The 27,838-nt window shown below is 46.2% G+C and overlaps 1 protein-coding gene across 2 annotated transcripts; it reads right to left on the bottom strand.

The window, feature by feature from the left end:
- GSS (glutathione synthetase) lies at window positions 1-27,766 on the bottom strand. Of its 2 annotated transcripts, none has more exons than XM_015149155.3 (13): window positions 27,710-27,766; window positions 23,474-23,610; window positions 17,612-17,757; window positions 14,292-14,367; window positions 13,849-13,988; window positions 13,074-13,190; window positions 8,217-8,297; window positions 8,036-8,113; window positions 6,849-6,915; window positions 3,463-3,657; window positions 2,896-2,977; window positions 962-1,151; window positions 1-519 (listed from the first exon to the last, which is right to left on the bottom strand). In XM_015149155.3, the coding sequence occupies exons 2-13, from the start codon at window positions 23,600-23,602 to the stop codon at window positions 396-398; spliced, it is 1,425 nt and encodes a 474-aa protein (XP_015004641.1). In that variant the 5' UTR covers window positions 23,603-23,610; window positions 27,710-27,766; the 3' UTR covers window positions 1-395. The 2 variants fall into 2 exon arrangements, with proteins under 2 accessions (XP_015004641.1, XP_015004642.1); XM_015149156.3 differs by having other exon boundaries at window positions 26,702-27,766.
- Window positions 27,767-27,838: the final 72 nt, after the last annotated feature.

Here is a 27,838-nt window from a genome sequence, read left to right on the forward strand (position 1 = left end):
TGAATCAGCAATGCAGTTTTATTTAAGGCAGAATTAGGGAAAGGCTATGCCCCTCCACTCCCCATCCTCCTACCACTCAGTCCTAGCCCAAGTCAGGCACTGGAACCTGCTGAAAAGGCTGATGAGGGGCTGATGGGAGTGGGGCAGGGTTCATGGACCTTTACCTCAGAGCAGCTTCCCCTCAGCTGTACCCACACCCCCAGGATTTGGGGGCCTCTAGATCTCATCTAAGGGAAACACAGCTTTTCTGGTCCTCAGATGGAGAGCTGGGGGAAGGTATCAGTATTTACCCTTCCATAAAGACTTTGGAGGTCTTTAGGAGGATACCCCTCAGGAGGGCTAGGAAAGGAATGACAAATATAGAGGATAGAAGGTCCCATGGCCTGGTTGTGCCCTCACACGGGGTATGGGTTGTCCAGGACTGCCACTCCTGCTGCCACACCACCATCTGCATGCTCGATGGCTTTGGTTCGAAGTAGGTGCCCCACGTGCTTGTTCATCACGAGTGTCTTTTCCTGCCTATAGAAATGGAGGCAGGAGACACACATCACCCGGACTCAGCCCCAAACCCAGGACCTTCCCTGGTCCCAGTTGAGCAGTACATGGGTAACTGACTATACCCAAGAAAGTGCTAGGATTTTAGAGTCTCTATTCCTCTCTGGAGTCTCCTTCTAGTCCTAGATTGTCAAACCATGTGTTCTGAATCCTCTTGGTGCTATTTGGAGTTTGCTTCACGGTTGCAGAGGACTTCTCATCAGGGTTTCATCTGATACCCTGGTGAGGTGGGCAGGTCTTGTGTCCTTGGCCTCATTTAATAGATAAAGAAACAGGCAATAAAGCTAGGGATTGGCAGAGCTGGCACTGAAGCCCAGGTTCCTGACTCTTTCCAGTGTTCCCCTCTAGGCTCACTTGGCTGGCACTCTTACGAGCAGGTAGTGGAAAGAGCTTCTGATTCACTCACCTGACATAGACCCCAAAGATGCCCAGCTCTGAAATGCACTGGACCACTTGGGCAGGGCTGCCAGGCCGTAGCAGGCAATTCTCAAAAGGCTCAGGTTCGATCTTCTCCATGAGGATGTAGGAGGCCCTCTCCTCACTGTCCTTCAGCTGTTTCAGGGCCTGTACCATTTCCTCCCCATATAGGTTGTTACCTGCAATGAAACTGGCCAGTCACCCTGGACCCTCTGCCTACCTCCTCCATCCCATGCCCTCACTTTTGAGGCCACATGGGCAAGTCAGCAGCCTCAGTTCCTGGCATCCGCTCAGTGAAGCCAGGGCATATCTGGCTCCCCAGGAGGGAAGCTTACTTTGACAGGAGAGCCCTTACTCATGCAGTGAACACATCTTCCACTACACTGTTCCGCCCTGGTTCGCCTCCTACCTACAGCTGTTCCTTCTCAAGCTCCATTACTGGCTCCTTCTCTTAAATGCTGGGGTCCCAGGGGAATTGGTCCTCCATGCTTACTCTCTCCTCCATGTGCCTTTTCCCAGGGAGATCTCTCATATTCCTGAGGCTCCATCTATACCCTAAAAATTGTTAACTTCCAGTCGGGCGCGGTGGCTCACGCCTGTAATCCCAGCACTTTGGGAAGCTGAGGTGGGCGGATCATGAGGTCAAGAGATCGAGACTATCCTGGCCAATATGTAAAACCCCGTCTCTACTAAAAATACAAAAATTAGCTGGGTGTGGTGGCGCACACCTGTAGTCCCAGCTACTCAGGAGGCTGAGGCAGGAGAATCACTTGAACCTGGGAGGTGGTGGTTGCAGTGAGCTGAGATCATGCCACCACACTCCAGCCTGGTGACAGAGCGAGACTCCATCTCAAAAAAAAAAAAAAAAAATTGTTAACTTCCAAATCTTTAATGCAGGCTCCCTGCTTAGACATCATATGACTGGCCCCCAAACAAACTCAACTTGTCCAAGCAGAACTTATTGCTTCTGCCTAAACCTGCCCCTCTTGGACCTTCCCACCCCCAATCAGGCAAAAGGCACCCTTGAGTCATATTTAACTCCTCCCTTCCACTATCCTCTCACTATCTAGGACATGTCTCTCCAGTCAGCCCCACAGTCATAGCCCTAGCTCAGGCCTCTACGTTGCTCTCCTGAACAACTGTATCAGCCTCTTCCATGGTCTCTGCTACCAATGTCTCCCCTCATTCCAGCACATCTTCTACAATGCAGAAACTTTGTAAGTTTTGCGAGTTCCCAGCACTGCTAACCACTTGAGTCCTGAATCAATGTGTCCCTTCCAGGCTTAAAACTCTCTAATGGCCTCCCACTGCCCTTAAGATAAAATCCAATTTCTCAGTATATATTCAAGGCCCTTTATAATCAGGATGCAAACCATTTTTCCAGCCTAAATCTCTGTCCCCTCCCAGCTCCCCCTCCAGCCTCACCAGTTTCTCATTAACCTCCAGACATCCCACACTTCCATGGCCCAGTGCCTCGGCTTGAGGTTGTCCCTGTTGTATGAAACACTCTTCCTCCTTTCCATCTGGGAAATTCCTACCCACCTCTTAAGACAAAGATTAAAAACTTCCTCTCCTCTGGAGAGGCAGACATGACCCCTGACCTCAAGGAGTTTCAAATTAGAAAGGAAAACAGACATGTATTCTCTCCAATCTCCTAATATGACCCTACCCCACTTCCCAACAATCTACCCACAGGCCCCTCAGGTTGAAGTTGTCCAAACTTCAATGCTGGTTAATCAGGTTCCCCTGTGCTCCTGGACTTGGTCACAGGGTCTTAGGCAACACTGTCCAACATGTGGCCTGTGTCAGTTCCAATAGTATCCCCCATGCTTGGGACTGTGCTCAGAGTAAGTGCCCATGAGCACTGGCCACAGCCTGCTAGTCCCTTTCATTGAGGAGCCCTGCAAAGGGGGATCCACCTACCTCCACCCTCTCTCTGGGGCTTCAGCACGAACCGGCTAGGAGCAGCAAGGGCCTTGGCGATGGCCTGGTCCCCTTCTTCACCCTAGAAGGAGGCAGAAAGCAGTTAGCAGAAGTTTAAAGGCTAAAGAGGCAAGAGCTTAGGTCCAGCTGGTTGTGCAGAGCAGCATCAGAGGAGCAGGAGGGAGAACAGCCATAAATTCCTTCAGGTGGGATGCTACTATCTGGATGACACTCCCAACAAACCCCCTGCAGCAACCGATGCCTTTCTTTAGCAACAGCTCAGGACTCTGCAGCAGGCACCCTGGTACGTTTCTTAGTTCTTGCTATCTGACTTAGTCCCTTCCCTCTCGTTGCCATCCTCATCTCTACCTTTGCTGAGGGAGCTTACAATGGATTCCAGTCCCCATCCTTCCATTATGAGGCTGCTTTTCTGCTCAGAGTTCTAGGGGTTCTCCAGAGCATCACCAACCCTTGTCACAATGCCAGCTCCACCCTCCCCAACACATTGAACTCTAGGTCTCTGCCACCTACGAGGCCTGTGGTAGGAGAAACGGGCTGCCCACATACCATGTCCAGTGAGTAGAGGCCAGCAAAGGTGGCGCGGAGGCGAGCCACAGCCTCAGGCTGGCCAGGGAGCAACATCTCCAGCATGCCCGGCCTGCTCAGCTCCTGCTGCACCTTCTTAGTCCCAGCCAGCTGGGTGGCAATGTCTGGGCACTTGGCAGCACATGACCTCTCCAGCAGTAGACGTGCTTCCCAGTTCTGCAGAGGGAAGAAGACAAAAGAATTCGACTTTATTTTACCTCAGCTGATGCTTACTGAACACCCATTAGGTGCCAGGTATCATGATTTATATCTTCACACTTATTATCACTCAGGATCATTATAACATCCTTGTGAGCCAGGTGTGATATGTTATAGTTATATATCATTGTGCCAGACTGTGAGCCCCCGCAAAGGCAAGAATTCCCCTATCTGTGGGAAACAATAGGTGTAAGGATGTAGAAAAACTGATGAGTAGGCTTGAAGGAGGTAGAACACTTGTCTATGTGCTCAGCTTCCCACTGTGTTCCATACTCCCTACCATGGCCTTTAAGATCCTTCAGGAGCTGGCTCCTGTCTACTTTTTCAACCTTGTTCCATCCCTGACTCCTAGTCTCCATCATTCTAGCCACACAGGCCTGGCATTCCTTAAATCACAAAGCTCTTTCCCTCCTCAGGGCCTGCAGTGCTTTTCCCTCAACCTGAAACCCCCTTCCTTTTGGCTTTTCCTATGCATAGGTGGATCCTTACCATCCTTACATCTCAGCTCAATGTCAGCTTTTCAGAGAAGGCTTCCCTGTCCACTCTATTTAATGTGAATTTCCCATAATTCTCTCTTTTCACCCAGTTGTTTCACTGAAAGCAGTTACCTGAAACTAAAACACACACATGCATACATGCGTGCGCATGCACACACACACGCACACAAACACACACACACACAAATCCCAATTTTTTTTTTCTATTTTTGTTTACTTTTTTTTTTTCTTTTGAGATGGGGTCTTGCTCTGTCACCCAGGCTGGAGTGCAACGAAGCAATCTTGGCTCACTGCAACCTCCACTTCCCGGGCTCAAGCGATCCTCCCTCCTCAGCCTCCCAAGTAGCTGGGACTACAGGTGCACGCCACCACACCCAGCTAATTTCTGTATTTTTTGTAGAGATGGAGTTTTGCCACATTGCCCAGGCTGGTCTCAAACTCCTGAGCTCATGCAATCCACCCACCTAGGCCTCCCAAAGTGCTGAGATTACAGGTATGAGCCACTATAAATGACTATATTTTTGTTTACTTTCTGATGCCCATTTCTCTGACCAGACTGTGAGCTTCACAGCACAGGGCTCTTATCATTTTCCTCATTTTCCGTTGTATCTCCAGTGTCTAACACAGTTCCTGGCACTTTGTAGATGCTTAATAAATATTTGTTGTTGTTGCTGAATAAGGTGAAATTTGAGTGGGGTTCTGAAGGACAGGTAGAGCCTGTCAAGTGAGACTCAATAGGGAAGGGATACTCAGACTAAGATAATATGAACAAAGGCCTCAAGTGGGTGATCACAGGATGAACAGTTTACTACCACAAGAGCTGAGGGTATAAAAGGCAAGGAAACAGCAGGGGATCATGCCTCCCAACTCTGGTTCCCATTCTCATGCAATGGGGAGACAGTCTTTCCTTGGCTCCAGACCACTGCAAACTGCACACAGCAGGATCAGGTCTCTCCTGTGACCCCCACCCAATGCTGTCCTTACTTTGATACTACTGGTTCACCTGCAGCACTTTCACCCGATCTTCATCAATAATCCCAGGAGCTCAACTACTAGTCTGGCATTCCACACAGAATGATAGGTGACCAGAACATCAGACATAAACCTAGAGAAATACTCCATTATGTTAGAAGCAGGAAAGCAAAACCAAAGATAAGCAAGGACTTGCCCAGGGTCACCTAGCAAGTCACTAAGCCTTCTAGATCTCTCTCCATGTCTAAACCTGCTCTGAGCTGCTCAGTTCTCTAAAAATGTCTACCTCTTGGCCAGGCGTGGTGGCTAACACCTGTAATCCCAGCACTTTGGGAGGCCAAGGTCGGCGGATCACAAGGTCAGGAGTTCAAGACCAGCCTGGCCAACATGGTGAAACCCTGTCTCTAGTAAAAATAAAAAAAATTAGCTGGGTGTGGTGGTGCGTGCCTGTAATCCCAACTACTCAGGAGGCTGAGGCAGGAGAATCACTTGAAACTGGAAGTCAGAGGTTGTAGTGAGCCGAAATCGCACCACTGCACTCCAGCCTGGTCGACAAGAGCAAAACTCTGTCTCAAAAAAAAAAAAGTCTACCTCTTTAAACACTACTTTCCTTCCTTGTTATCTCAAATTCTTCTAAGTTTTCTTTGTCCTGTTTTGAAATCTAGACCTATTTTTCCAATAGACAGTTTATCTCTCCTGTAGTCAGCAAGTAGCCACCACTGCTAACCACCTATCTAAAGAAAAGGATGTTCTATTGAGATGTCACCTCTGTAGAGCTTCCCTCTACAGAGCTCAACCCTGAGGGGAGTCCTAAATGAATTACAGACCTAGAAGGAGCCCCCTCAGTTTTCTAGTGTAGCTCCCCCAGCTCACAGAAACAGACCTAGAAAGGGTCAGGAACCTGACCATCATCACACAGAGGCGGTCAAGCTCATGACCTCCAGCTCACTGCTCATGGTATTTCTAAACTTATTTCCTCCTTTATCATCTCCCAGCTGAGAGCAGAGCTTCTTAGCCTCTCCATGATGTGGATGTTAGGAGCAGAGGAGAAGAATGGGAATACCATCGGCCTGAAAGTCAGAAAACCTGGGAACTTCCTATGGGGCCTTAGAGAAGCCTCTCCATCTCTCTAAACGTTAGTTTCTCCATCTGTATAATGGGGATAATTATATGCCTCACCGAGTGGTTGTGAGGGTTAAATGAAATAATGGATGTGGAAAGTAATGAAACTACATGGTAGGATAGCAAAATGAGGTGATATTACTGTCATTAACATGAATGAGGAGATTATAAAACTTTCTGATTCAGATAAAGGAAAGGTAAGAGTTGGCAGAAAAAAAATGGTCAGCAGTATGCTGGAACTGGCTTACATCAACTAGTGAGAGCTGATTGTTGTCAAACATTTGCCAGCACATCTCTGGAAACAGTGTAAATGGATGAAGCTCTGTGGATTCCTGAGGATTCAAATTCTAGAAGACTGTGTTCAAATTCTAGAAGACTGTGTAGAGTGAGAGGTGGCAAAAGCCTTGAGGGAAGATAAGGAGGCTCTAGCAGCAAGCTCCCTGAGAAAGAAGTGAAGTGAGGACTTGGAAAACTCAGTTGTTATAAGCCCGAATTGGGTCTCTGTGGAGCTCTTGTGGGTCCCAGGAGGCAAAGAATGGTCTCACCGAAAATACCAACCTGTAGACTGTACTGACGAGGCATGTAGCCATCCCGGAAGTAAACCACAGCAATTTCCTGGCCATCCCTGGAACACAGGATGGAGAAAGCTGCTGTGTTAAATTATAACTGATATGTTCAGTGGTTCAATCTATTTCAGGGTGCATCAGGATGAATTTGGCTTTTTCAAAATTCAGCCCACAAGTGGGAGCCTGGTCAGGGGTTCATTGGAACCAGTGAAAGTAGATATCCACACTACCAGGGCTTCCACTGAAAACAGGGAGGTGTGCCATACGGAATACTTGAGAATATTCTAGATTTAGAGTCATTCTAAGAAGGCCAGAAGGAAAACGAAGGTCACTAGAATCAAATTTGGTAAACGCATAAAAATGTTGGCTCGAAATTACCGAGCAGCAGAATCATACTGCCATGCGTAGTAAAACACGCTTTGTATTTCCACTGCTTAAAGCAGCTAAAACCAGACTGAAAAAAATTTTTAATGGCGGGGGTGAAGGTGGAAATGAAAACATGTAAAATGATGAGTCTGATTAAGGCACAGACTTTTAAAAACATCTTTTCCTTTTCTTTGACCTATTTGATATTGTCTAGTTTATCTGAAAAGTAAATTAACTACTTTGTTTTGTTATGATAAAAGCACATTTTGAAAAACAGTGAGTGGTGGTGTGAAATTCCATGGACAGTTTTAATTTTAACAATCACCAAGTTCTAGGTCTAAATATATGTGCTGCAATGCTACCCAAATATGTAGCACTAAATCTACCTGGTGGTGGCCCCTAGAGAGGATAAGACTTGGCTTGGAACACAAATTCGGGCCTGAGCTCAGACAGTGGCATCCAGACCAATCACAGAATGAGCCAGCTGCTCCTCTTCCTCCCTAACTGCCCAGCTCAGCTTCTCAGGCCTGACTTCACCTTACTAAGAGGGGCAAGAAAACTTTTGGGAACTTAGGGCATATGAAAACTAAGATGATCTCTAAGGAGACCCTGATCCAGAATGTCAACAGTTCTGATAGAAGCAGAGAGTGGCTGGCTTTCTCCAAAATTTCCTGGGAGGATGAGATATTTCAGAAATTATGAGAGAAGGAAGCAAGCCATCACATCTCCCCGAAGAAAGAATCATTTTAGGGAAGAGAGTGGCAGGATGAGCTTCATAAATCAGCCTTCCACTGAATTCTTGGGAATGCTTACACAAACAGCCTTCGGTCTTGGTCCAGAGACCCCTTTTCAGAGATATCTTCAAATGTTCGTCGGATCACATGGATGTTCCTGGGAAAAACGGGCAAGAGCCAGAGGGAATGGGTGCTATGTTCTGAGTGTCCCACCCCCAGTCCTGGAGTCACAGGTAGAAGTCCCCCTTACCTTTACTTACCTGGCCAGTAGCTCATTTTCTATGGCACGCTGGTCAAATATGTTTCTTTCCTTCTCTTGAGCAATCAGTAGCACCAGAGCACTGGGGAAAGAGCACAGGTGGCCCGAGGCTACTATAGAACTTGTTCTTCCTTTGTTTATCCCCTCAACCACCCCACCGCCACACCTCCTGGAATAAGAGTAAGAACAAGGCTTCCCTGAAAGAACAGATGTTCCCTCTCTCGGAAACCTTGGAATTACCTAAAGCATAGACACCTGATGCTATCACATGTGAGTTCCTGAAAATAGAAAACTTCAAAAATGAAGATGCCCCTGACCCTTCTCCAGTGGGCCGATGAAATATTGTAATGATGTCATGAGTTGATGAATTTCTGTGCAAATTAAAATGTAGATTTAAAACCATCTCAAAAACCCAAGAAGCCTTTTTCTTAGAACTTAACATAATTCTAACATCTTTCTGGAAGAATAAACAAGTGGGAGTATTGAGGAACATTTTGTAAAAGAACAATGCAGGGCGTCGGGGGCTAATGGCTCTATTACTAGATTGTAAAGGATACAATAAAGGAGTGTGGTTCTTACACGAAATGGAACCCTACAGAAACCCACAGGGCCAACTACAAACAACTACATTATCTCCTGGGCCTCCCAAGATTCCTGTGATGTACACAGGGCCACGTTTGATCTCATAGTATTAATGAGATCACTAGGGCTTATGTGGCTTCTTCCTCTCTGACTATTCATGTATTTCTTAAAGAGGCAGGGGCTTGAGGACTCAGGGAAAAGCTTATGCCAGGGAACTATCTGTTTGGCTGCCAGCTAACACATTTCCATTGTCAAAGACAGGTCCAGTCCCCTAACAGATTCCTAGGGTGAACGCTCAGCAGTACCAAACTCCATTTTTTTTCTTTTACATTTTATTGTATTTATTTTTTTGAGGCGGAGTCTCCCTCTGTCACCCAGGCTGGAGTGCAGTGGCACAATCTAGGCTCACTGCAACCTCCACCTCCTGGGTTCCAGCGATTCTCCTGCTTCAGCCTCCCAGGTAGCTGGGATTATAGGTGTGCGCCACCATCCCTGGCTAATTTTTGTAGTTTGAGTAGAGATAGGGTTTCACCATGTTGGCCAGGCTGGTCTCGAACTCCTGACCTCAGGTGATACGCCCGCCTCGGCCTCCCAAAGTGTTAGCATTACAGGTGTGAGCCACCGTGCTCAGCCTACAAACTCCATGTTTGCTGTGACTATACTGCTTTGTGCCTGTGGCTTCTTCCTGAGACCTATGGAACCCTAGGCTTTGGCTTAGGATTCTAAGTGTATATTCCCTGACCTCCTCTACTTAACCTTTCTTGTCTATCTCTGCTTCTCCTGACCTTGGCAGAACCTCTTGGACTAAACTCTGTTTGCCTGACTCCTTTCTGCTTAGCCAAAATATAGGTCTTAGTAAGTCCCCTCTCCTGGTCTGCCTGAAATCTCATGAGGTCAGACGTGACATTAAGCTGAGTCTTGGCTTTGAGTTGAGTGCCTGAAAGATAAACTAAAAGTGGTGCACTCACAAGTCATCTTGCCCTGAGACTGCCCTAAGGGCAAATGGCTTTGCTCTTCACTTTGTAGCCTAAACTGTCCCGTGCATGGGTGAGGGTGTGTATGGGAGGGTGGCAGTTGGCCCAGGCTGGCCCACCTCCAAAAAGAGGCGGAGGAGGAAGGCTGGCAGCTAGAGGTTAAAGAGGAACTGCACGCTCCAGCTAATTAAGTCAGCCTGCCAACTGCTAAACAATCAGAACCGGGCTCAGAAAACATATTTGACCTCTCCTGCCTTCAGTTCTGAGCAGTTCTGAGCAGTCTGTTTCCTAGTAGGAAAGTTGTCAGCTAAGGAAGGTGACCTGACAATAGCATGCTGGCTGGGGGTGAGGACCCCTGAGTGCTAGTCCTGGCTCTGCCAGTGACTTGTAGTGTGTCTTGGTAATTGACTTGGGTAAGGCAATTTCGTTCATTGGGCCCTGGGTTTCCCGTCTATAAAATAAGGGTGTTATGGCCGGGTGTGGTAGCTCATGCCTATAGTCCCAGCACTTCGGGAGGCCGAGGCGGATGGATTGCCTGATGTTGGGAGTTCGAGACCAGCCTGACCAACATGGAGAAACCCTGTCTCTACTAAAAATACAAAATTAGCCAGTCGTGGTGGTGGGCGCCTGTAATCCCAGTTACTCGGGAGGCTGAGGCAGGAGAATCGCTTGAACCTAGAAGGCGGAGGTTGCGGTGAGCCAAGATCGTGCCATTGTACTCCAGCCTGGGCAACAAAAGCGAAACCCCATCTCAAAAAAAAAAAAAAAGGGTGTTAAAAAGATCACAGTTCCCAGCCTTTTACCACCAGGAATCCCCTTTTCTTATTCTATTCATTCTAACCACAGGCCCTATGCTTTGAGAGTTTGTCTAAGTTGAAATTGTAATTCATTTTGCAGGCTTCCATTTCTTAAAAATTTTTTAAATTTTAAAAATCATGAGATAATTGATGAAAATTATTCTACTCTACCAATGCAGTTTTTCAGTCAATACTATGGGACCATATCTCTTAGAGGCAGAAAAGGGAAGTAGAGAGAACATAGGCTTTAGAGGCAGATGAATTCTATATTTACCAGTTGTGTAACTTTGGGCAAGTTATTCAAACTTTCTGAGCCTCAGTTTGCTCTTGTATGAATTAAAATTAGTACTTGTCAAATGATAGCTATTATTATTATTATTTTATTTATTTATTTATTTTTTTGAGACGGAGTCTTGCTCTGTCGCCCAGGCTGGAGTGCACTGGGGTAATCTCGGCTCACTGCAACCTCCACCTCCTGGGTTCAAGTGATTCTCCTGCCTCAGCCTCCCAAGTAGCTGGTACTACAGGTGCCCACCACCATGCCTGGCTAATTTTTGTATTTTTAGTAGAGATAGGGTTTCACCATGTTGGCCAGGGTGGCCTTGAACTCCTGACCTCTGGTGATCCACCTGCCTCAATCTCCTAAAGTGCTGGGATTAGAGGTGTGAGCCACTGTCCCCGGCCTATTATTATTATTATTATTGAAAGTACCACATAATGATCCACACAGATTTTTAAAAACATTTTTCAGATCCATTATCTCATTTAATTCTCACTAACACCGTTTTAGGTATTATTATTACTCCTGTTTTACAAATGAGGAAACTGAAGCTCAGGGAAGAAAAGAACTAACTTGCCAAGGTCATGTGCTAGGTCAGCAGAAGAGCCTATCTCACTCTCACAATGGGGGAAGCCAGTTCTGGCTCAGGTGTCACATAACTCCTACCTACCAGTGCCTAATTCTGGACACACGAGTATTTTCTGTCCACGTTATTGACAGGCTGGCAGGCAAAACCCTCTGCAGCGTTTGTCTGTCAGCAGTTCCCCAGCTGACCCATCATCCCCTGGCTTCACTATCTTAAAATACAACCTAGCCAATATACTTGAAAGAATATTTGTCTGATGACTTCTAAATGCTTAGAGTCTGAGGTTTCTTAGGTCTTAGTGAGGCTTAGCAAGGACAGAGAGGCTCTCTTGGAGGTAAGAGCATGATTAAGAGTGCAGGTTTTGGAGAGAGGTAGACTCTGGGATCTGACACCAACTCATCACTTAGCCTTAACAATTCACTTTGGTTCTCAGAACCTCAGTTTCCTCATCTGTAAAATGAGGCAGTTGAATAGTATTGACCTTAGAGAGCTTATTATGAGAATTCAATGAGATCCTGTTTGTACAGAGCTTAGCACAAGGTGTGGCACTAGTAAGTGTACATTAAGGACTATTAATGCTATATATAACATTGCAATGTTAATAACTATATTAACATTGTAATAACATTGCAATAATAATTCCACTATACTAATAACTGTTAGTATAGTGGCCCCTCGATGATCTGAAAATCACTTACCTAACATCTTCACTTGAGAAATAGGAAGAAAGCAATGCCTCTAAGCAGTTAAAAAGGATACCATAAAATTCCGTAGTCAAAGCTTATGCATTTACTCATCCAAGAGGCCCTCGCACTCTTCAGACCCAATCATAACAATCTGGATCATTTGCTTTCCCAAACAATGGCAAATCGGAAGGGAGGCATGGGCATGGGGGTGGAGGATTCCAAATTCAAGCACACCGACAACAGTCAAAAGTAAGAGCTGAGAATTGGGAAACAGACAAGAAAACTAGGAAGAAAATGAACGAGAGGCCAGGTGTGGTAGCTCACACCTGTAATCCCAGCACTTTGGGAGGCCGAGGTGGGCGGATCATGAGGTCAGGAGTTCGAGACCAGCCTGGCCAACATGGTGAAACCCCGTCTCTACTAAAAATACAAAATTACCCGGCAGTGGTGGCATATGCCTGAAATCCCAGCTACTCAGGAGGCTGAGGCAGGAGAATCGCTTGAACCCGGGAGGTCGAGGTTGCAGTAAGCCGAGATTGTACCATTGCACTCCAGCCTGAGCGACACAGTGAGACTCCGTCTCAAAAAAAAAAAAAAAAGGAAATGACTAAGAACTTAAAGGCTAGCAGTCAGAGTTATTAGAGCTATTAATGCAGGCAAACAGCCTTGCATGCCTCTCTAAACCTAGGTAGCACTACTGTATTACAGCAAGCTGCAATTGTTGACAGTCATAATGACGACCTCCAGTCAATAAGAAAAAGTTAAATCATAGTCAGCATCTCTTCTTATTTAAGAAGGAAACCTTAAAATAATTTTGGCATGTAAAGGTATAAGTTTCTATTCCTAGAAAAATCCCTTTATTCTCTAATGATGGCTGGCAAGAAAAGAAGTTGCTAAACCTATGAATGCTGAAACTAAAGCAGGATCCTCCTGCTACCTTTTCACACCCTTACTTGGTTGAGCCGTAGAGCTCCCAGGCTTTGGCAATTCCCAGGGCCAGTCCCTTGCTGGGATTATTAGAGAGGATCTTGCCAGCTTCTTTGGTTTTACTCAGGACACTGAGAACATGTCTGTTGGAAGAGAGATGGCTATTCAGTAATTGCATGGACCTGGAAGCCCCCTCTGCCCATGACCTCATAGATATAGCAACATGACTCTGAGAATCAGCTGAGCACTGAAAAGCATGCTCCCATCACATTCCTGGAGGATCCACTTCAGGCTGGAATATGCTGGGCTGCCCTAACCCTGGCCCCTGGTATACATGCCTAGAGGAGACCTGGGAGCCTCTGTCCCCACCCCAACCTACCCCAGCCTCCCATTGAGCTGGAATCCCTTACTCTGGGCCTCCAGGTGCTGTCTGGAATCCTGCTGCAGACCATCTAAAATCATTGCAACCTGGAGCATCACTGCTGTCTAGAAATGGATACTACCAGGCCCAGCCCCCAGACAGAAGTCCCTGCATTCCTCTCTCTGGGGCTCTCAAGATATTGTTCCTTCTGCTTGTACAATGTAGGGACAGGACTAGATGAGCCATGAGGTCCCTTTTCTCCCTGACATACCAAGGATCTGATTACAAGTGGAAACTGCTGTTGGGATGGTCAGGGGTAACATATGACCCAGGGCCCAGGAAAGCACAGTCATAGCTGGAGTTCCCCGGCCTAGCCAGTAACTGTACACCCACCAGCATGTCACCCCACAGGTATGCCTGGGGCTGCCCAGGGGACCCACCGGTGCACAGCTGGGGTCCGGGAGGCCAGGCCCCCAAAACTGGCAGAGATGGTGTTGATTTCGATCTGTTTCAGGGCTGGGGAGCCATCTGTGCTTCGCTGGAACATGTAGTCTGAGCGATTCAGGCCCAGGAACACGGTCTGTGGGGAAAACTGAAAGCTGACAGTATCTGCCCAGGGACTGACTCTGAAGACCTAGCCACAGAGCACACAGGTACCATGAACTCTACGTAGAGATTACAGGTACCAGCAAACACTCCCAAGCCCAGTGGGATCATTCTTCTGGTCATCCTCGAATTGGTCACTGGGATAAACCCAGTGGGGACCAGTGACAGGCAGATTCCCATGGGCTGAGGGCCTGGACCAAATTCTTCTAGCAAAACAGAAAACAAACAGAGATGGGAGGGGCAGCTTCCAGACTGGAGTAAGGCTGGGAATGGTTACCTGGGCAATGCCCTCTTTTAGGACTTGCTTGTGGATGTCAAAGAGACGAGCGGTAAAGTCATCCTGTTTGATGGTGCTGGAGGAAGGAATAGAGAACATTTTGCAGGTTTAATTGGCCTAAAATTTCAAGGAGTCCCATCCCCACTCATTGACTCCTGAATCCTCTCTGAGTCTACTGACCAAAACTTGAATGTCTGCCCCAATCTGGTAAAGAACAGTGGCTAAGAATCCAGCTCCAGACCTGGGTTCAAATCCCAGCTCTACCACTAACTAGTAGGCAACCTCAGGGAATCATTTCACCTCTCCGTGTCTCAGTTTGCTGATATATAAAATGGAGAAGAATATAATTAAATTTATATCATAGGATTGTGGTAAAAAGTCAGTAAGATATTACATTCAAAGAATTGAACATACTGCTCCGAAGAAGAGCTAAAAAGTGACATGATATACCTATTCTACTTGAATAGCTCTGATGGTTGGCAAGCCTTCTGGTTGACATAATACTAACTCTTCACAGCTTTTCCTACACTCTGCGACCTCCCAGGGTGAGCCTTCTCCTCCTCCTCCATGGCAGCGCTCAGAGATTAGAAGACAGCAGTTATGCCCTGTGCACCAATAAGATTTTTCTGACCCAAGCTAAATAGCCTGGTTTGTTTTTTTTTTCTTCAACTAGTCCTCATATGATGTGATTTCCTCAGGGAAGCCTTCCCTATCTGAGTCACATCCCCCTGCTGTGTGTTCTCACAGAACTAAAAACCACTGCTTTATAGCACTGACTGCAGTTGCAATTTTACATTTTCTTTGTGTGATGATTAGTGTCATCTCTCTTGTTTGACTATAAGCCTCATAAAGGTAGTGGCTGTGTCTCTGCAGGCTCATTGTCATAGCCCAGTATACTGCCGTGACATGTGACATGTGTTAGAGGCCTATCCAGTATGGTTTTCTGGAGCCTCAACAAGAGCCACAGTAAGAAGGAATCCACAGGTAATTAACATCACACTTACTGCCCTTTGAGATACAGGGTGGATTCCGCATACCTGCTCAAGCCTGGCTCACCTTGTTACAGAAATGTCACAGGAGACCAGTGGGGGAAGCCAAGTAGCCCAGGCCTGCCCTGAAGTTCCTCTGCTCCCCAGCCAGCTCTCTCCCACTGGTGAGCTCCCTCATGCCAGCCCTTGGTTAGGAGGAGAGTCCCAGCTGGGCTTCAGCCTCCAAGGAAGTTGGGACACACTTTCCATTTTCTGAAGAGGTGCTCCCCTTCATGTGCTGTAGGGGCTCTTCTCCCTTAGGAACTAGGGTTTATATGTGTATGAGAGGAGAGAGGAACAGAGAAGGCAGGGGTCGCAAAGATGAGCTGCAAGTCTCCTTCATAAATGCATCATTAGGGTAAAGGTCATAAGCCAGGCTGCTCACGTTTCTCACAATCCAGGATCGCAGGTACAAAGCTGGGCCCATTCCAAGAAACAGCTCAGGGGCAAGGTGGTGGGCAGATTCATACATTCATGACTCATTGGGTTTTTGGCTACAAGTCAATGGTTTCCAAGCTTCTTACCATTATGAGCCCTTCTCATATTCACCCACACATTTTAAAAAGATTTTATCTCTAGCAAAAGTCTAGTTTCTGTTGAAAAATTAATCAAAAACATGCAATTACAGGTTGGATATTCCTTATCCGAAATGCTTGGGACCAGCAGTCTTTCGGATTTTGGAAGATTTGCATATACGTAATGAGATATCTTGGGGATGGGACTCAAGTCTAAACACAAAATTCATTTGTTTCATATACACCTTATACTCATAGCCTGAAGATTATTTTACACAATATTTTAATTAATTTTGTGCATGAAACAAACTTGACTGTATTTTGACTGCACCTGTCACATGGCATCAGGTGTGGTGTTTTCCACTGGTAGAGTCACCTGGTGTTCAACAAGTTTTGAATTTTGGAGCATTTCAGCTTTTGGATTTTTGGATTAGGGATGCTTAACCTGTACGATATATATATATATCTAGCATGTATATGTAAATACATAATATTTATAGATATTTAATTCTACAATGAATATATATATATATATATGTATTATTTTTTTTTTTGAGATGGAGTCTCACTCTGTTGCCCAGGCTGGAGTACAGTGTTGTGATCTTGGCTCACTGCAGCCTCTGCCTCCTGGGTTTAAGCAATTCTCCTGCCTCAGCCTCCCAAGTAGCTGGGATTATAGGCGCCCGCCACCACACCCAGCTAATTTTTTTGTATTTTTAGTAGAGATGGGGTTTCAGCATGTTGGCCAGGCTGGTCTCGAACTCCTGACTTCAAGTGACCCACCCACCTCGACCTCCCAAAGTGCTGGGATTACAGGCGTTAGCCACCGCGCCTAGCCTATATATATATATTTAATTCTAAAATAAACAAAGAAATTTTTAAAAATTGCCCCAGAATCTGAAGAAAAAAGAAAGATCAAGGAAAAGAGACAGAGAAGGGTGGATGGGCTGAACCATTTCAGAGGTTGCTTCCTCATGCCCTGAGTGTGGCCCAGTCTGTACTCCATCCCATCCAAAGATGAGAGGCCTGAGGTGACAAGAAAGGGTCGCTGCTTAGGAGAAGTAGAAAATCTGACTTTTTTTTTTTTTTTTGAGACGGAGTCTCGCCACCCAGGCTGGAGTGCAGTGGCCGGATCTCAGCTCACTGCAAGCTCCGCCTCCCAGGTTCACGCCATTCTCCTGCCTCAGCCTCCCGAGTAGCTGGGACTACAGGCGTCCGCCACCTCGCCCGGCTAGTTTTTTGTATTTTTTTTTTAGTAGAGACGGGGTTTCACCATGTTAACCAGGATGGTCTCGATCTCCTGACCTCGTGATCCGCCCGTCTCGGCCTCCCAAAGTGCTGGGATTACAGGCTTGAGCCACCGCGCCCAGCTGAAAATCTGACTTTAACCCAATAACCTTCCCTACCTCTGTTCTCCTCCAAAACTAGGCTGACTTTCCCTAATTCCAAATGTAAATATCAGTCTTCAAAGTAGGGTGTCACAGATTACAGAATGTGAACAATGAAAGGGATCTTGGATTTAAGTCAATCTCTTCATATTTCAGATGAAGAAATCTTAGGCCCAGAGGAGGAAAGGCAGTGGCTTGAGGCCATAAAAATAACTGGTTGAGCCAGGATTAGAAGCCAGCTTTCCTGACCCCTATGACTTTTTGTTCTTTGGGGGTACCTTTCCTCTATCCCAACAAGTCAGCTGACACAGTAACACCTCACAGCTCTGCAATCTTCCAGTTCCTTGGTTCTGGCGGCTCCTGGCCCCCCATGCTTCACTGCCCCCTACCTGGAAAGAGTTTGCTCCAGGAAGGCAGCGTTCTGGCTGACAGCATCCACTAGCAGGTTGAAGTCCATCTGCACAGCATAGGCTTGCTCCAGCAGGGCACTGGGGACCAGTGAGGGGAAGAGCGTGAATGGGGCATAGCTCACCACCTGTGATCAAGAAGAGTTAATGGGACAGGGCAGGGCACCTGTGAACGGGCTCTCTTCCTGCAAATGGAATCCCGTGGAAAGTCTGGCCCACATTTACTGAGGACACACCAACTGTAGATTAGTGGTTACCTCGGGAGGAGTGGAAGGGGGAGAGGGGAACACAGAGAGCTTCCAGATTCTCTGATAGTTTATCTCTACATATTAGAGAGATAGAAGCAAAAAAGCAAAAAGCAAATAACAAAAAGAAACCCACAAGTTATTGAGCACTTACTATGTGCAAGGTATATTATTTTAAATACTTTACATAGATTCATCATTTAGCCCTGTGAGGAAGATACTATTATTATCCACACTTCACAGAGAAGGGACCTGAGACAGAGAGGTTAACGGATCCAAAATTATATTCAGCTAGTAACTGGTGGTGGGATTTGAACCAGGATGGTTAACAGATCCAAAATTTTATTCAGCTAGTAACTGGGGGTGCTGGGATTTGAACCAGGATGGTTACTAAACACAACACACACACACACACACACACACACACACACACACACACACACACACACACACACACATATGGAAGCCTGCTCCTTGCTGGTTGATGTTCAAGCCCAGGCCCCTCCATGCATGAGTTCACACTCCAGTCTCCTTGACTTGTATTACGAAGCATTCCTGAGTTTAACCTTTGAGTTAATATCAGTTTGTCATTATGATGGTATAAGTTTATGGTGTTAGAACTTGGTATTTGTATATTTATTTTTAAAGTACTATTTTTTTCTTTTTTGAGGTGGAGTCTCACTCTGTTGCCCAGGCTGGAGTGCAGTGGTACAATCTTGGCTCACTGCAACCTCCACTTCCTGGGTTCAAGCAATTCTCCTGCCTCAGCCTCCCAAGTAGCTGAGACTACAGGTATGTGCCACCACACCCAGGTAATTTTTGTATTTTTTTTTTTTTTTTTTTTGAGACGGAGTCTCGCTCTGTCACCCAGGCTGGAGTGCAGTGGCCGGATTTCAGCTCACTGCAAGCTCCGCCTCCCGGGTTCACGCCATTCTCCTGCCTCAGCCTCCCGAGTAGCTGGGACTACAGGCGCCCGCCACCTCGCCCGGCTAGTTTTTTGTATTTTTTAGTAGAGACGGGGTTTCACCGGGTTAGCCAGGATGGTCTCGATCTCCTGACCTCGTGATCCGCCCGTCTCGGCCTCCCAAAGTGCTGGGATTACAGGCTTGAGCCACCGCGCCCGGCCACAATTTTTGTATTTTTAGTAGAGATAGGGTTTCACGGTGTTGTCCAGGCTGGTCTCGAACTCCTGACCTCAAGTGATCCGCCTGCCTCCGCCTCCCAAAGTGTTGGGATTATAGGCATGAGCCACCATGCCCAACCAATATATATATATATTTTTAACAGATAATACAAATACATGATACAAACTTCAAAAGAGACATAAGAATACATAGTGAGAAGTATGTCTCATTCTCATTCCAGTCTCCTGGGAAAAAGACTGGGCCCCAGCCACCCAGTTCTCCTCCCCAAAGGCAAATGACAGACTAGTGTCTCACACATCCTTCTAGCCATCTTTGTATTGATATATATGTATACATATATATTTTCTCTTTTTTTCACCCCCACAGCAAACTATACTATATTGTGCTTTTTAAATATTTCCTTATGTGTTCAAATAGAGCATTTTCATTATTTTTAATTGCTGCATATACTCTACTCTTTGGATATACCGTAATTTATTGAATCTAGTATATAGGTGGTTTCTTTATTTTCCCATTACCATTAATGTTTCAATTGGTATCCTACAATATACATTCTAGATATTTTTGTATATGAGAAAGTCCATATATTCTAAATTTCTAAAAGTAAAAATATCAAGTAATTCAGGCAAATCTATTTTAAATTTTGGTAGATAATTCCTAAATTACCCTTCTCAGCATCTTTTTTTTTTGGAATGGGGTGTTACTATGTTGCCCAGACTAGAATACAGTGGCTATTCATAGGTGCCATCATAGTGCACTATAGCCTCAAACTCCTGTGCTCAAGCAATCCTCCTGCCTCAGCCTCCCAAGTAGCTGAGACTACAGGTGTGTACCACTGCCCTGGCCTCAGCATCTAAGATAAAACTGAGGAAGGCTATTTGTGAGAATAAGGTTTATTCGGCCTGAAGCCTTTATGAGTTAGAATGGGAATGACTGCAGATTACATAAGGGGTGACCTAATACCCTGAGTAGCTATGTGATGACTACAGGAGCAATTTCCTTGGCTTTAACACAGAAAGCTCTGCCGCCCCCAACAAGTCTAATCTTGGCCTGAAAAACTCAGAGTTTTTCTGCTAAGACATCCCTCTGCCTCTGTCCCAGGACTCATTACGCCCTCCTGAATTTAGGATCAATAGTATACAGCTGTTCTCTATTATCTACAGGCTAAAGGCTGAAACACACAATCTTCTCACTTTTGATAGAGACAATAACATAAAATAACATTACTAGCAGGGTGCAGTGGCTCATGCCTCTAATCCCAGCACTTTGGGAGGCCGAGGCGGGCAGATCACAAGATCAAGAGATCGAGACCTTCCTGGCCAGCATGGTGAAACCCCATCTCTACTAAAAATACAAAAATTAGCTGGGTGTGGTGGCGCACGCCTGTAGTCCCAGCTGCTCTGGAGGCTGAGGCAGGAGAATCACTTGAACCCAGGAGGCGGAGGTTGCAGTGAACTGAGATCGTGCCACTGTACTCCAGCCTGGCGACAGAGTGAGACTCTGCCTCAAAAAAAAAAAAAAAAAAGAAAGAAAGAAACATTATTCTACTGTTTTAAAAAAACTATAGCACGTGCATGACAAAATTTTGTTTTGTAGCCAGGGAAGCAACAGTGAGTGACGGGAACTGTGACAAAAATAAGAACTTGCATCTTCTCTAAAGGGGGCAGCCAAAACTCTGCTCTAGCCAATTGTCGTCATGCAGGAAAGTAGGCCAGAGTTGCCAGATGATATAATTTTTCAAAACAAGTTGGGTTGCTAGATGTTTTTTTAATTTCATGATTTTTTTTTTTTTTTAAATGTTGGCTCTGACATTTTAAAAATACTCTGGTGAAAAAACTGTTAACAATGCATGCCCCTGGTCAGGGAAACACTGGCTGGAGGAAGGGGACTTACTCTGAATTTTGCACCCTGTTCAAATGCATTTGAATGTATTAATTATTGTAAAAAACAAACTAACTCCCCAAACATTGCAGGAGCCAAATATTCAGGCTGGATATGGCTAGTTTGCAGCTCTAATCTGCAGGATAAAGTTCACACTCCTCCTCCACCCAGTAGCTAAGGCCCCTTGGCTGTCTGATGCTGGCCTGCCTTCTTTCTCACTATATCCACTTATGCGCCCTGCATTTCAGCTGCATTCTCTTGAACACCTTTTTTTTTTTTTTGGCTTTTCCTACTTTTAGGTCCTTGCTATGCAGTTCCTTTTCCCTGTTTGTCTTTTAAGGTCTAGTTCAAATACCACCCCTCAACTCAATCATCTAATCATAATGAATTACTCTTTTTTCCAGCTGTCCTATATAGTATCTCAGGAAAGGAAAAAAAGCATGGATGTTCAGAGCGTGGACTCAGGAGCCAAATTCCTTGGGTTTACATCCTGGCTCTGCCAATTATTTTACCATTTAAATGACTTCAGGTAGGTTACTTAGCCTCTCTGGGGTTCGGTTTCCTTACCTCTGTTGTGGTGAGGAGTCAGTGATTCCAAAGTGTTTAGAATAATGCCTGGCACATAGTAAATACTCAATAAATGATAGTTAACGTTGTGTAGCAGACTGCCTGTGTTTCCTCATAGAGCTGACATTATTTCATTTTGTTTTGTGGTATGTTCTCTAACGAGACCAGGAGCTCCAGAGGCTAGGACTCTGGCTGACTCACCTCTCTGTCCTTAGTGCCTACAATGGCACAGCATAGAGCAGGCATTTGGTAAAGATTTGGAGTAAAATCTCACACACACACACACACACACACGTACATTTTCTGACTTTTTTTCTGGATTACAAATGTCACTGTGGATTGTGCCTTTTCTAGGCTCCATTAACTCCCAGAAAGACCAACTGCTGAATCTTCACATGGTACCTATTGATTAGCAGAAGAAACAAAAGCTTGGAAGGGAAAAGGCTTCATCTTAGATTCATACAAGTAATTCACAAAATCTAGGTTCACAGCCCAAGCAATTCTATTCCATACCGTCAGCCTGCCTTAGGTGACAGACATTGTCATTTACTTGGGCCTTAGCAAACGATTACTGAGTGTGGACTCTACCAGGCCTGTATTAGGTTCTGGGCACACAGAGACAAAAAAGAATGGGGCTGATTAAAAAAAGAAAAGATGTTGGCAGCTCTTTAGTCACCAATATGATCTTAAGGTGTACTGTTAAGTTTTTTTAAAAAAGTGGGCAAAAGGAGGCTGGGCACGGTGGCTCACACCTATAATCCCAGCAATTTTGCGGGGGCAGAGGCCAGTGGATCAGTTGAAGTCAGGAGTTTGAGACCAGCCTGGACAACAGGGTGAAACCCCGCCTCTACCAAAAATACAAAAAAAAAAAAAAAAAAATTAGGCATGGTGGCACATGCCTGTAGTCCCAGCTACTTGGGAGGCTGAGGTGGGAGAATTGTTTGAACCCAGGAGGCAGAGGTTGCAGTGAGCCAAGATTGTGCCATTACACTCCAGCCTGGGCAACAGAGCAAGGCCCCAAGGAATATATTTACTTGTTACTAGTTACTTGTTATGAATCAGCCATCTGAAAAGATCAACAAGAAACCAAAACACAGGCTGCATTAGGGTAAACTCTTGTACCCTTTGAATTGGAACCACGAAAATGTCTTGCCTAGTCACCAAATTAAAAAAGCTTTATTTTTTCCCCCCTAAGGATGAGATTTTAAAAAGGTGTGGTTTGGACTCAGCAGTTCTACTTTTACGTATTGACCCTGGAGAAACACTCACAAAGTTGCCCCAATAGACATACACATGGATGTTCCCTATAACGCTATTTATGGTCATAAAATCACGAGAGAAATCACCTAAATAGACATGAGTAGAGGGAAGCTAAACTGTGATATACCCACATCTGGAATACTATGCCTCAGAATGAAATTGACCCTAATGGAAGGCATTAGAAAGTTCTAAGACAGACTATTAAATAAAAAACCAAAAATATATCATAGAATAATATAATTTATTCTATGATAGATATCAAATAATATTTGATAATTATCAAATAATAGTTTGTTTTTTAAAAAAGACATATTTCTCTATATACATATCTATATATATAAATGCACAGAGAAAGGCTTGAAAAGATATATCACAAACCAGTTACAGAGAAGGTAGAGTGATTATGGGATCTTCAGTAATAGCTCACTGGGCAAAGTGCTTCACATGAATCACCCTCTAATTCTCTTACCAAACCAGTGAGGTAGGTCCTATTATTATCCCATTTTTACACCTGAAGAAACTGCAGCTGAGAGTAATTTGCCTAAGTCACACTTCAAACCCCATATTTAAATTTGATTACTCCAGCATGCTGCTTTTTTACTTTCTACTTCTACAGATCAATTTTAGTTACTGAAAAAAATAAGGCAAAAGAGATACGGTCCCTGATGCAAAGGAAAGACCCTCAGCCTGGCTGGGGCCAGACAGTGGGCCATGGTGAATGCCGTGGGGAGGAGCTAGGGGCTTACCTCCGAGGAACTGGGCTCCTGTGAGGTCCTCAGCAACACTCCCTCAGCCAGGGCGCGGTCCACGGCCTGCCGTGCCAGCTCCTCTAGCTGCTGTTCATTCTGCAAGAGGCTCCCCCAGTTGGTGGCCATCCCAACACCTGCAAAAGATGGAGAGAAGAGAGTTGGCAACAGATGGCCTGAAGCCCAGCAACCACCGAAACTGGCTGGTGGCCACCCCCAACACAGCAGGACCCTGACCTCTGTTGGAAGGGAACAGCGTGGTATACAGGAATGAACGCTGGCTGCTTCTAGCTCTTAACAACTTCCATGTGCATGAAATAGAAAGCCTGACAAAGCATTTCCATTGCCACTCTCTCTTTTGATTCCTAACACAATGGCATTATTCTCACAGTAAGGAAGCAGAGGCTTGGAGAGGTGAAATGACTTGCCCGAGGTGATGACTGGTATAGCCTGGACTTGAACCCATGTCTCTGGACTCCCAGCCTAATGCTCTTCATTGGAGAAAGAAGCACTGATATCAGATGTGACTGGGGCAAGTTCCTTCCCCTCCCAGAGCTACAGATTCCCTAACTGTGAAACAAGAAGAATGGGTAGATCAGTAGTTTCCAAACCTGGCTGAACATTCTGGGGAGCTTGGGAAAGAATACAGATTCCTGGGTCCCATCCCAGAGACTCTGATTCAAGAGGCCTGAAGGAAAGGATGGGTTGAGGCTTTGTATTTATTTTTATTATCATTATCATTATTTTTTTTGAGATGGAGTCTTACTCAGTCGCCCAGGCTGGAGTTCAGTGGCTTGCTCTTGGCTCACTGCAACCTCTGCCTCCTGGGTTCAAGTGATTCTCCTGCCTCAGCCTCCCCGAGTAGCTGAGATTACAGGCATGCGCCACCACACCTGGCTAATGTTTTGTATTTTAGTAGAGACGGGGTTTCACCGTGTTAGCCAGGATGGTCTTGATCTCCTGACCTTGTGATACACCCCCCTCGGCCTCCCAAAGTGCTGGGATTACAGAAGTGAGCCACCACGCCAAGCCGAGGTTTTGTATTTTTAACAAGTTTTCCTGGGATAGGAGTCACTGCAGTACACTATTAATTCCCTTCGAGCTCCAACAACTCATGTCAGCAGATCTCAAATAAATTACATGGGAAGGGGGAGGGAGCTCTTCGTGGAATATCATGAAATGCAAATAATGTGAACTCCTCCCTTATACTAACCAGAAGGAATCTTAGTAGCAGGAAATGATTACATTCCATGTATGGACATTTATTATCAAAGCACCAAAAGACAGAAAATATTTTTGAGAAATCACATTAGCAAGATGGAAATCGCGGAAAGCCAAGTGTCCAGTGTAATAGGAGGAGTTGTCTGATTGGTTGCCCAGAGACATACAGAGGTGTACAAACTCACACCCTGGTACTCATTCATTTTTCAGCAGGCCTCAGGAGTTTAAGATCTGGGTAAAAATCTGGAAACACCGTCATTACTTTTGTTGTGCCCTGTTGTCATTTAACATAACATGGCTGCCCAACTCAGTGGTCCCCAGGAAGGAAGTTAGAGAATAATAGGAAACCTCCATCACATTCAGCTCTATCCCCCTGTCCCCATGGCAGAGCTAGTGCTAGGCCAATTATGAAGGTCTGCCGGCCTCAGCACCATGCTTTGAAAGAATGTGCAGGTAACCTCAGGAGTGTCCTGATATCTCTGCTGAGTGAGACATAGATGAGGGCAGGCATAGTAACGACCAAGGCTCAAGTCAGACAGACAGACAGACAGACCTGGGTTTGAGTCCATAATAATATGACTTCTTTCTTTCTCTCTCTCTCTTTTTTTTTTTTTTTTTTTGACGGAGTCTCGCTCTGTCGCCCAGGCTGGGGTGCAGTGGCGCAGATCTCGGCTCACTGCAAGCTCCGCCTCCTGGGTTCACACTATTCTCCTGCCTCAGCCTACCGAGTAGCTGGGACCACAGGCGCCCGCCACCACGCCCGGCTGATTTTTTGTATTTTTAGTAGAGACGGGGTTTCACCGTGTTAGCCAGGATGGTCTCGATCTGATCTCGTGACCCCCGCCCTCGGCCTCCCAAAGTGCTGGGATTACAGGCGTGAGCCACCGCGTCTGGCCGACTTCCCTTTCAAGTAAGACTGCTGTGTGGATTAAAAGAAAAATCAGTGTGAAATTTCTCAAAAGCAGCTCTATACATGAGACCATTTTTTGACTATACTCTCTTTACAGGTAGGAGGAGACTTGTCAGAGGTCATACAGAAACCTAGTGGCAGAGCCAGGACAAGAACCCATTACTTTGACATTAGAGTAATGAAACCCTCCATGAGCCCCCATCATTCCACAATTCTGGAATTCCGACATCTGTTTGCTGTTGGGCTTTTATTTAGTTGGCAAACGCTAATTTGCATTTAATGCCAGTCCCTTGACTAGGTACCAGGGACATGGAGAAGGATAAGACATAAAAATAATCACCATGGGCCAGGTGTGGTGGCTCACATCTGTAATCCCAGCACTTTGGGAGGCTGAGGCAGGCGGATTACCTGAGGTTGGGGGTTCAAGACCAGCCTGACCAACATGGAGAAACAGCATCTCTACTAAAAATACAAAATTAGCCCGCCGTGGTGGCGCATGCCTGTAATCCCAGCTACTCGGGAGGCTAAGGCAGGAGAATAGCTTGAACCCGGGAGGTGGAGGTTGCGGTGAACCGAGATCTTGCCATTGCACTCCAGCCTGGGCAACAAGAGCAAAACTCCGTCCAGAAAAAAAAAAAAGAAAGAAAAAAAATAAATCACGATGAAGGTGCTAAGTGGGCCCTTTATTTTCTCATTCTACAGCTTCAACCCTCCCTTTGCTTTTTTTTTTTTTTTTTTTTTTTTTGAGACCGAGTCTTGCTCTGTCGCCCAGGCTGGAGTGCAATGGCTGCATCTCAGCTCACTGCAAGCTCCGCCTCCCGGGTTTACGCCATTCTCCTGCCTCAGCCTCCCGAGTAGCTGGGACTACAGACGCCCGCCACCTCACCCGGCTAGTTTTTTGTATTTTTTTTTAGTAGAGACGGGGTTTCACCGTGTTAGCCAGGATGGTCTCGATCTGCTGACCTCGTGATCCGCCCGTCTCGGCCTCCCAAAGTGCTGGGATTACAGGCTTGAGCCACCGCGCCCGGCCCTCCCTTTGCTTTATTTGTTTTGCTGATGACATTCAAATCTACATCTTCACAGCAATACTTTCCTACCTTCAAACTAGGATATCCAATTGCTTCCTGCGAGTCTCCACACAACCAGAATAGAATTTGTTGTTGTCTCCCACAAATCTGCTTCTCCTCTGATGAACCCCACCCAGGTACCCAAGCCCTGAGTACTTCTTTCCTACATCTCACTGTCCGCAAATCCTGTGGATTTTGCTGCCTAAGTATATAGTACTTTGAATTCCGTTATTTATCTCCATTTCCAGTGTTTGTAGCCTAGCCCCGGCCACTGTCATCTCTTCCCTGGGCACGAAACAGATTCAGAGTGAGGTATCTTCGGTGACCAGGATACGTCGGCCTCTGTCCCCCTTCCAGGCCTTGGCACGTGCTGTCTTCTCTTTGGAACTCTCCCCACCACTTCTGATCAGGGTTCGCGATTTAGTTCCAGAAGCCGTCCCTGTTCTCCGCCCTGGGCTTCTACATTCTACAGCCCATCACTTTTCCCGGCACCGCGGGAACAGTGTTTGTCTTGATCACTTCTCTATCTAGTGTTAGCCGCGCTTAGTACTGTATTCATTCATTACATGAATGAATGAAGAAAGAACGACAGACGGGCCAGATCACCGAAAGCCTCAAAACGCCCACAAGGAAATGGGTCGGACTTTATCCCCAGGACTAGACCAGAGACTAGAAAGGCCCCGAGGCAACGACACGGTCGGCTGCCCAGGCTGGCCCCACTACACGGGCCCGCTCGCTTTCACCCTGGACAAAGTTTGTCCCTAATCGCTCCCCGTTGTAGTTCTAACTGGCTCCAGTCTCACTGGCCCACTGGCCCCGACACCGGCCCGATCTAAAGGCAGGAGATCTGGAAAGTCTGGGATCAACGCGCGCCAGCCCAACCCCCTCAAGAGACACTAGTTTCCCCGCGCATGCGAAGGGTTTCAGCTACAAGATCTCCCGGCCTCCGGAGTTCAAGCCCTCGCCAGACCCCTCCCTCACATCTTCCCCCCCGAGGAAACGTGACCCGTGCCGGCCGCCGTGGCCGCGCCAACCTACTCGTTCGCCTCCTCTCAGCTCACGGTTCTCTCGGCACTCGCACCGCTACCCAGGCTCGGGGGGCGGGGCCTCGATGCGACCCAGTGCGCTTGCGCGTACCGCCCCGGGCCGGCTTAAAGAGTAGGGCGG

This window comes from Macaca mulatta, chromosome 10, assembly GCF_049350105.2.
Source record: "Macaca mulatta isolate MMU2019108-1 chromosome 10, T2T-MMU8v2.0, whole genome shotgun sequence".
In the NCBI taxonomy this organism is placed as follows: Eukaryota; Metazoa; Chordata; class Mammalia; order Primates; family Cercopithecidae; genus Macaca; species Macaca mulatta.